Source organism: Mustela erminea, chromosome 3, assembly GCF_009829155.1.
Source record: "Mustela erminea isolate mMusErm1 chromosome 3, mMusErm1.Pri, whole genome shotgun sequence".
Taxonomy (NCBI): Eukaryota; Metazoa; Chordata; class Mammalia; order Carnivora; family Mustelidae; genus Mustela; species Mustela erminea.
In genome coordinates, this window is record NC_045616.1 from 8,361,476 (window position 1) to 8,372,006 (window position 10,531).

General features: G+C 53.9%; 1 protein-coding gene across 2 annotated transcripts in view; it reads right to left on the minus strand.

The window, feature by feature from the left end:
• Positions 1 to 10,006, minus strand: part of ZNF496 (zinc finger protein 496) — a 30,173-nt gene extending 20,167 nt beyond the window's left edge. The window contains exons 1-5 of one of the 2 annotated variants that reach the window (XM_032335160.1): positions 9,892 to 10,006; positions 8,528 to 8,644; positions 7,739 to 8,118; positions 7,164 to 7,347; positions 4,683 to 4,759 (exon numbers count right to left, since the gene is read on the minus strand). In XM_032335160.1, the coding sequence (XP_032191051.1) occupies positions 4,683 to 4,759; positions 7,164 to 7,347; positions 7,739 to 8,068 (591 nt within the window). In that variant the 5' untranslated portion in view covers positions 8,069 to 8,118; positions 8,528 to 8,644; positions 9,892 to 10,006. Of the gene's footprint in view, positions 1 to 4,682; positions 4,760 to 7,163; positions 7,348 to 7,738; positions 8,166 to 8,527; positions 8,645 to 9,891 lie in introns of both variants that reach the window. The other variant, XM_032335159.1, reaches the window with a different exon arrangement.
• Positions 10,007 to 10,531: the final 525 nt, after the last annotated feature.

Genomic DNA, 10,531 nt, shown 5'->3' on the forward strand with positions numbered 1-10,531 from the left:
GAAGCACACAACCTGTGTGTTCCAGTCCACACCACCCACAGCACCTACACTGTTCCCAACCCACACACACGGCTTGGCCAGACATGCTGCGCTCACCAGATCCTGGAATCGCATTCCTGGATCACAATGCAATCAAACCAGACATCAGGGATAGAAAATAAAGGGAGAATCTCCAAGCCCTTGGAAATTAAACAGCGCATTTTAAAACAAAGCTTGGGTCAAAAAAGAAGGGTCAGGGAAATTTAAAAAAGTCACTGAAATGAATGAAAGTAAAGTTACATCATTACAATCTGTGGGATACAGCTGAAGTAGTTCTCAGGGGGATGGTCATTGCATGGAAACACTTATATTAAAATTCCTCCATGTGAGGGGAGGTCTCAGATCCATAACCGAAGATCCCACCTCAAGAGCCAAGATCACAAACAGTAAGCAGGCAGGCAGAAGAAACAGTCAAGATGACAGCAGAAATCAATGAAACCAGAAAAAGAAATCACAGAGAAAAATCAATGAAACAATGAGCTAGTTCTCTGAAAAGATCACCAACATTGAAAACCTCTAATAAGACTGACATGGAAAAGAGAGAAGATACCAATTTCCAGTATCAGAAGTGAAATGGGTTTTGCAGCCAAACCAGATGGATGATACAGAACAGCATGAGCTCGTCTGTGCACATGGATCTGACAAGCTCGAAGGAAGGAGCTGACTGAGAAAGACCAGCACCTCCACCATCACAGAGGCAGCGTGGATGGCTCTAGGACTGCCAAGGAACTCAGGTCTATGATTAAAACACCACTTCCCCTCCACCCTATGAAACCTTTGGCTTCCCACGGTGTCATCTGAGAACTCTACCAAATGTCAAAGAATGAAAACCAATTCTAAACAATCTCCTTTAGAAATCAAGAGTGGACACAATCAGACTCGTCTTACAAACCTATTATTACCCTGATACCAAACTCAGACTGTTCTCTCCCCAAACGGCAGCTACAGAAATCCTTAACGAAATGTAGGCGACCCTTGGACTATGCAGGGGTCAGGGGCACAACCCTCCCCCTGCAACACACACCCCATGTATACCTTCTGACTTCCCCAAAACTTGACATAAAGAGTTGATGAACACACATTTTCTATGTTATATGTATTCCATGCTGTATTCTTACAATAAATTAAGCAACAAAAAGGACTATTACTTAAAAAACTATAAGAGAAAGCACACTGAGGTTACTATACTGTATGTCAAAAAAAAAAAAAATGTAAATGGACAAGCACAGTTCAAATTCATGTTCAAGGGTCACCTGTAAATGCAAATAAAATATGGCAATATACCCTTAGAATGTTACTCCGTGACCAGGGGAGGTTCGTTCCAGGGATGCAAGACTGGTTCGATATCCACAAATCGATAAATATAATCCACAACATTAACAATCTACAGAAAATACACCTGACCAACAGCAACAGAAAAAGTTTCGACAAATTTCAACAGCTACCCATTATAATAAAAACTACAGGAAAACAGGGATCGAGAACTTTCGCAACTGCATCAAGTGTATTTCCAGGGGCGCCTGGGTGGCTCAGTGGGTTAAAGCTTCTACCTTTGGCTCAGGTCATGATCCCAGAGTCCTGGGATCGAGCCCCATGTAGGGCTCTCTGCTCTGCAGGGAGCCTGCTTCCTCCCCTCTCTCTCTCTGCCTGCCTCTCTGCCTACTTGTGATTTCTCTCTGTCAAATAAAAGGAATCTTTAAAAAAAAAAAAAAAAAAATTTCTAAGAGTATTTCCAAACCCCTAAGGCTGCCATGGTCAGGGACAGTGAAAGACTGAATGAACTCTTTCCCATGAATCCTGGGGACAGACAGGGACAAGGAGCTCAGCACTGCCTCCCAACTTTGTGCCGGGAGTTCTCAGTGAAAGGAAGCCAGGACAGGGAACAAAGACTTAGACTGGAAAAAAGTAAAATTGTCTTCATGGGCAGAGAGTGTGACTGCGTACACGGAAAATCTAGAGCATGCCGTTTAAAAACAAACTGATCCAGCAAGGTGACAGAATCCAAGAGAAACAACAAAAACCAACTGCACTTGTTCTATTAGAAATGAGCACTCCTTCTGGAAAAGGACGCAGCAGTTTCCCACAAAATAAAACAGGCACATACCATACAACGCAGCAAGTGCAAACCTGGGCCTTCCTCCCAGAGCAAGAAGCTGACGCTCCCACAACAGCCCGCAAGCCGATATGTACACCAGCTTTATGCAACGCAGCCCCAGACTAGAAACAAGCCAGAGGTTACAACAGGGGAGAGGTCAGGCACACTGCGGCGAATCCATGCTGTGGAATCTCATCGCACACAGCAGGACTCGAGCCACAGACACCTGCAAAGCCCGTCACAGCTCCACTGTTTGCAGACTGAACACAGGCCGCTGTCAAGGGCAAAGGAAAGGATGGTTCCAAGGAAGCGCATGGTCCGCATCTTGTGTGCCTCCACACAAATAGGCTGGCCACGACCTTCTACAGTATTTTCACCATACACGACCGCATAGTGTGAACAGTACAAGGGAGCTCTGTCGTTTCTGGCCGCTGTAGATGAATGCAATTAACCTCAGACATAAAAAGATCAACAGCACATTTACGCGCGTCTGCCTATGTTCACAACAGCACCGCTCCCAGGGGCCGAGATCCAGATGCAAACCAGGAACAAGTGAGTGAAGAGAACTCATCACATACACACTGTGCACTGTTACCCGGCTGACCAGAACAAGTCACACAAACGCCGTGCACTCTTACCTGGCTGACCAAAACGCATCACATACACTCTTACCCGGCTGACCAGAATGCGCCACATACACGCCGTGCACTCTTACCCAGCTGACCAGAACAAGTCACACACACACCGTGAGTGTTATCTGGCTGTCCAGAACACATCACACACACATGGTGCAGTATTATCTGGCTGACCAGACCATGCCACATACATGTTGTGTAATCTTGGCCGGGTGACCAGAACATGCCACACACACGTGGTGCAGTATTATCTGGCTGACCAGAATGCCTCTCACACATGCTGTGCAGTATTATCTGGCTGACCAGAATGTGTCACACACGCGCCATGCTCTCTTACCCGGCTGTCCAGAACGCGTTACACACACGCAATGCAGTATTATCTGGCTGACCAGAATGCATCACATACACACCAAGCACTCTGACCTGGCTGACCAGAACGCATCACACACACACTGTGCACTCTTACCCGGCTGACCAGAATGCCTCACACACGTGCCGTGCAGTATTACCCAGCTGACCAGAATGTATCACATACACGCTGTTCAATCTTATCCAGCCTCAGAAAGGAAGGAAAGCCCACCACAGAAAAGTGTGACGGAACCCTGAGGACACCACACTGTGTGTAACAAGCCAGTCATGAAGACACAAATGCTGTAAAGGTGTAACTGCACTTACATGAACTATAGGGAGTAGCCAAATTCACAAAGGAGGCAGAGCAGCCATTTTGCTGGGGGTGTGGGAGAGAGGGGAGTTATATCCTAACATCCTAACCAGCAAGGGGTTTCCACTTCGGAAGATAAGAAAGTTCTGGAGGCTGTCTGCACAGTGGTGTGAACATACCTACACTCCCTGAGCCCTTAAAGACACTGCTGTACATTAAAAATAGTTAAGATGGTAAATTTTATGTAGTATGTATTTTACCACAATTAAAAATTTAAAAATTTCAAAATGATTCTGAAAAAATAAGACCTCTGTGATGGTGACTTCCAGTGCACTGAGCAGAAACTGTCTTCAGGGGAGTGACAAGATGGTACTGACTCACCGAAATCCATCTTCCCGTTGTAGAGGAGGACGTGGAGACTCAGAAGGATACCAGGCTCATCGGACTCTGAGCTCACAGTGCTTCTCTGCATGTCGTACCAGTCAAACATCTCTATCTTTAGTAAAAACTGGGCATTTTACCTCTGGGTCAGTCTGTTCCACAACTGTCACAGGACATCGGTGATATGGGAGTGCACGTTGCACACAAGAGCCCTTGGATACCGCTTGAAAGGGAAGACACACATCCCAAGCCACATACCTGCCAGCTCCTCCCCACCGTGAGCCGACCCCACTCCCAGGTCCCAAGTCCTGCAGGATGCATGGTGCTGAGGCATACCTGGGACCACCAGACAGTCCTCTATCTGCCAGGTCCACACCTCACATCACCCACTTCTCGATGGGGCAAGACCATATTGGCTGCCAGGCAGGGAACGTGTCAGGAAAATGGAGGAGGCATGATGAGCAGCTGCAGCCATTTGGCAGCAAAACGGCAGGAAAGAAGGGACGGAGACCCCTATCGGACGGGCTCTCTATTGCACCGGGGCACATGAGCAAGGACTCCTTGCTTGGCTGTGCGTAGTATCACATGGGAACATACCACGAAAAGTCCTGATGAGTGTGCCTGGCTGTGTACAGTACTGAAATGACATGTGCCTTCTCCCCTCATCTCCTAACACTTCTGGAATATAATCACTGTGATGATTAGGACAGAAACGGATATGCTGTGAGGTTCCCCCATCTTTCCCAGGGGGACCCTAAAGTGTCCAGAGGATGGCATACATTAACCTGAGGCTGTCTCTGCTCACATAGTGCGGTGGGGGAAGGGAGGGGCAGCACTGTGGAGTTCAAGGGCTCTGGAAAAAGTCACTCACCAGGGGTAGCTGGAGTTCCGTCACGGGCTGTGTATCCCTCAGACTTGCTTCCTGAAGAAGGGGGGTGTCTTGCAGAACTGAAAGACAGGGAAAGCGCGTCTCCTTCCTCATCCACAGGAAGGGGGAGTACAAGACAATGCACATGAAGAGTACTGCAAACCACAGGAATCTTTGTCACTGTGCTTTCCGATGTAGCCAGGAGAGGCCTGAGCAGGGAGGGCATGCCTGGGTTCAAGGCAGCTTTCCGTGCATGAGTGACGCCTACTTTCTCTTCTTGTTTGCTGTCCCTCCCAGTACAGTGAACACACACCGTTCTATCTGCATCAGGAGGACCATCTACCTATTCGAGATTCAACAATATATTACTCAACACACTCCGCTGCCTCCCACAGGTCGAGAGACCCAATACCGGGAAAATAAAGGTTTAAGCTCTACGGCATCGAGATGTCCCTAAGAGCTGCCAGCAACGAACATCACTGCGCGACCCGTGGTCACTTATTTACAAGTTGAGAAATCACACAGCTCCGGAAGAAAGATGGCTACCAACCACTAGCAGCTCCCAGCAGAGCCGTGGGCCAAGTGCTTTAAGGGCTAGCAGGCACGGCAGCGTGGCCCACCAGCAGCCTGGCCAACCCCTCCGCTCAGCTGCAGGAGGACCCCTCTCCTGCCTACACCAAACCGCACTGCAGATGGTGAGCCACACGCCTGGCCTGCGGGGCCACCCTGAAAAACGAGTTGTTTTGAAATCTGCTTCTTCCGCAAAGGAAGACTTGGAAAGCCGGCATCTGCAGGGTCAGAACAAATCCAGGAGAAGCCTACCTCACATGCTGAATCCCTCCCATCCAAGCTGATACCAGCATCCGGTGTGCCTCCCCTTGCAGGTCTGGGATACCAGCCTCCAACACAATGAGGGTGAGACAGGGAGAGCTCAAGAGCAGTGACAGGTGACCGCCCCAGTGGCCCAAGTGCAGGCTGCGTGGGCTCGGATGTGGGAGGACCGTTGTATTTCCAGTTTCACACGTGCTTCCTTCCAGGTTAACTACAGCCCTCCCTCACTCGTCCGCAAGAGAAAGGAGTACAGGGACGCCATGAGAATCACTGGAGAGCTCTCGGTCTCCAACAAAATCTACCTTTCTAGAAAGACCAGCAAGACTAGAACCTATATGGCTTCTACTGGAGGTTCATCCCCCAGTGACCAATCATGAACGTGTAACTTCAGAGTATGACTGCACTTGGAGATGAGGTCTTCCAAGGGGTAACTGAGCTACAGTGAAGTCCCATGGGTGGGTCCCGATCCAGTGACTCGTGTCCTGATCAAAAGGGATAGGACACAGATGGACATTCAGAGACAACTCTGTGAAGACACAGGGAGGAGCCTACAAGCCACAGAGAGGAGCCTCTTGAGAAAGCCACACACCCATGCCCTGATGGAGGGTACTGGCCCCCCAGAACTGTGAGAATATGCGTTTCTGTTGTGTGAACTGCCCAGTGGATGGTGCTTGGTCACAGAAGCCCCAGCAAGCCCCAATGGCCAGCAGCCCTGATGTTAAAAAAGAAAAATGAAACCTTACACAGAAGGCAGATTAATTACACACTGAGAGAAATTTAAGATTTTTTTTTGGAAACTAAAAACCTTACTACATTACAAAGGACCACTTGTGTGAATCACAAGCATGCACTCCTGGCTTTCTCCAGCTGTAATTACAGGACAATGTGGCAAGTCCTCCCAAACCGACCCTCCCATCGTGGATATCACCTCCCTCACCCTGAAGGCACTCAACTCCCGTGATGATCATGGGCAGCTCGGGTCCCTGCTCTCAGCATTCTGTGAGTCTCATCCTTCAATCCTCAACAAACCCAGGAAGGGTGCTTGATTTGTTACTGGGGATGCGCCTCCAGTAAAAGCCATATAGTTCCTAATTGTGCAGATGTCTCTTAAAAAATGTCTCTAGATTTCACTGGAAATCGGGACTTGGATTATGCCCTAGGTCAGAGCTCGAGGATTCAAAGCTGTCAAAACCACCTGCCTCCAGCCATGGGCGCTCTTCCCACAGAGAGCCAAATGCACCTAGGTGACACCCAGGCCCTGCACCCTGAAAACACCAGCCCGTTCCCTGTGAGGCAAATTTTATATTTCCTATGACACATCCCGAGGGCAGCTGTTCTGTAGCTGAGGAAAGAGCGGTTCAGGGAGACAAGGCATGGCTGCGCACAGCTGCCCACACAGGCCCTGCTGGGTGATGTTGCCTGGCTGGCCCCCAAGCCTACAAGATCCAGAAATGCGCCCTCCAAGAGATGGGCAGTGGTCCCCCTGGGAGGGCCTAACACAGTGAAGAGGACAGACATGCTCATCAGATTCTAAATGAATCACTTTAGGAAAGGACCCAGATCCCCAACATAGTTCATGGCTCTTCAGCAGAGGAGGAGAAAATACAGACACGGTGGGGTATGCATGCCCCTCCCCCACCCCCTTGGCAGTACCTGGATCCCCACTGAGCTGGCCTGGTGGTCTGCTCGGGAGCCCGGGGCCTGGCGCCAGGGCCACAGACTGCGTGTCCTGGCTCTTGGCAAGGTCGCTCTGGGCTTCTGCTGGCAGCCGCTCCTGCTCCTGGTCTGGAGGGCTGTCCCCATCCTCGATCACCACGGGGTCTTCACAGTGCTTGAGCTTCAGTTCCAGAGAGGGTTTTTCAGGGCCAGGTGGAGAGGTCCCCGGCCAGGAGAGAGCTGGCGGCCAGAGACTGGACCGATACCACCCATCCCTGGACCTGCTGAACACCCTCCTGGTGAAGCGCTAGAGGCTCAGACAGGGCCTTCTACAGGGCTGTGAGGTCACAAGTCACAGAACCCATTTTCTGAGGAAACCGAACTCCAACCTGAGCCTCACTGAAGCCTGGAGCTCCATAGTTTCTCACCCCTGGCCAGAGAACATGTAATACTGCTGAACATCCAAGGACACGGCTGCCCCTCTCCACAAATGTCGTCTAGACCCGCTCCTTGCCTCTCCCACCCAGCAACCCCCCAACACCCACTAGCCTGGCGTAGCACCCCCTGCTCACCCACTGCCAGGGTCTCCCTGGCTCCCGCTCCAGCGCCTCCACGGCTGCCACAGCCTGGTCACCACTCTCGGGCTCCTGGGCCCGCACCCAGCCCTGGATCTCCCGGGGTAGGATGGCCAGAAACTGCTCCAGCACCAGCAGCTCCAGGATCTGCTCCTTGGTGTGCCTCTCCGGCCGCAGCCAGCCCCGGCACAGGTCCCAGAGGCGGTGCAGGGCCTCCCGGGGGCCCGCAGCCTCCTGGTAGCGGAAGCGGCGGAAGAGGCGGCGGGAGGACTCAGGGCTGGGAAGCTCCCCCTGGGGGCTAGGGTTCTCTCCCGGTGGGCTCCTCATTTTCCTGGGTTCCTCACTTTCCTTTGGAGCCAAGACTCGGGGGCACAGGGCTGTGGGCATGATGGGATTTGATGGGGGTCAGCAGCAGAAGACGACCCTATTTCCAAACAGAAATCACTGGCTTCAATGTTCTGGTCTCCTGTGGTAGGTTTTTGGGGGTGGTGAAGGGGAGTGTGGCAAAGCCCCCAGAGACCAGCCCTCAGGAGGAGTTCTGGGACATGGGAGAGGGGTCAGCATGGCTGTTCCTTACACAAGGTGGGAGAGGGAAGTACCACCCTCTGCCCCTCAACAGCACCATCATGTGATTCCTCTAGCCGGTGACCAGACACGCGAGGCGGGGGCGGGGGATGGGGAGTCTGGAAGAAAAGCGCTAGCAGGACAGGACACCAGTGTTTCAAGCAACCAGAATCATGGATGGACCACAGGCAGGAGACAGATGGAGTGAAGGTGCTGTGGTACCTTCAGGAGCCAGGTTCTCCTGGACAGGACCTGAGACGCACACGCCAAGCAAGACGCTATCTTGAGGCTTTGGAGCCAAAGTCGCCGTCCTTGCCCTTGAGACCTTTGCAAAAAGAGCTGGAAAGACAAAGAGAGACATTCCTGGGAAGAGCCTTCATAGCAGACCCAGGACCAGAAGTCAACCCCATGTCTGGCCAGGGCCAAGGACCGGTGCTGGACCTGCCAGAGTCCCAACCAGCAGCGTGGAGAGGATGAAGCAGACAGCCCCCAAGACAGCAGACGAGAGATGCAGCCACATCCTGCGTGTAACCAGAGAAAATAACTGTGTATTTAGAAACAGCAGTGCTGGGGCGCCTGAGTGGCTCAGTGGGTTAAAGCCTCTGCCTTCAGCTCAGGTCATGATCTCAGGGTCCTGGGATCGAGCCCCGCATCGGGCTCTTTGCTCAGCAGGGAGCCTGCTTCCCTTCCTCTCTCTGCCTGCCTCTCTGCCTACTTGTGATCTCTCTCTGTCAAGTAAATAAAAATAAAATATTCAAAAAAAAAAAAAAGAAAGAAACAGCAGTGCTGCCTATCAGCCTGTGCTCCTCACCCCCATGTCATCCCCAAACCCCAAATGGTGAAGGCGACAGCACACAGCTCCCAGCTTCCTCAGGCACAGGGATTCCGGGGAGCCCCCACACCTCTCCAGGGACATCCGAGAGCAGCCAAGGCTACTCTAGACTGGGGGACTCCAGGAAAGTGAAGGGTGCATGAGGCCCATAGCCCCTTCCCTCATCCTCAGGCTTCTGCCACGCTTGGACAGCAGACTGCATAAGGCTACCCCTCACCCACGCTTCGCACAACAGCATGCGAGGCCACAGTAACAGCAAAGGCCCCTGACCTGCCACCAGACTCCAGGCTCTGGACCTCTTGGCTTCACGTAAGAACAGAGTAGGACACCGAAGGGCTCTGAGGGTGTGTACGCCAGCCACTGGAGCACCAGCCTAGCCCGAATTGCCCCCACCTCCCAGGAGCTCGGCCATCCCACAGCTGCAGGGCCTCTAGAGCGCTCAGGGCTGCCCCAGACTCGTGCCCCACCTTCACCGCTCAGGATGCTACGGGGCACCCTCAAGCGCACAGCCGGGGCCCTTTTTGTCAACAGGGCACCCGGCACGCAGGCGGCTCGGAGAAGATGCCTGATTAATGAACTCACTTTCGTCCCCGGGGCACTGCCGGAGGGGCGGGGCGTGCGGAAAGCAGCTCCGGGAGGACTCCGCGGGAGCAGCGGCGAGGAAGGAGGACCGCAGGCCAGGCCAGGCGCAGGGGCCAGCTTTCTTCGCCGCCTCCCCGCCAGACCGCAATCCCGCCAGCTCCCGGCTGCTCACCTCACCGCTCGGAACTCCTGCCAAGCGCCCAACTCGAGTCCCTCCTGCTGCGGCGGAAGTCTACGGCAGCAGCTCCGCATCCTTCCAGCCCGCTCCCCCGGGCGTCCCTCCTGAGGCCGGCCGGTTCCTCGCAGGGGCCGACGCCGTCCCCGGCTCATTCAGAAAACCGCGGCTGCGCTCGGTAGTGGAGAGGTGGGAGCAAATGGAGGCGCCTGCAAAACAGCATTTGTGTCGCCTTACGGCCCCGCCCGCACCGTCCCCGCCGCACGGCTCGGGGCAGGGCGGCCGGGGAGCGCGGACAGCCGGGGCGCGCGGGGAGCCGTGCGCGCGGGGCTGGGGTGCGCGAGTAGCCGGGCCGCCCAGGCCGCACTCACCCCCGCGGCGCGTCCCCGGTGGCGGGCCGCGCGAGCCTGGCCGCCGCGGAGCCCGCCGGACGCGCAGGAAAGGAAAGGCCGGAGCCCTCCGGCTCCCTCCCCTGGGACACTTCCTGCTCCGCTCTAGGACCGGGGAGGTCTCCGCATCTCAGTGGTTCGCTCCCCCGCCCCCCGGCCGAGGTGTGCGCCGGGGTGTGACATCCGACACCCCCGGCCCGGCCCGGCCGGCGCGCCCCGCCCCGCCCCGCCCCGCCCTGGCTCCGCGC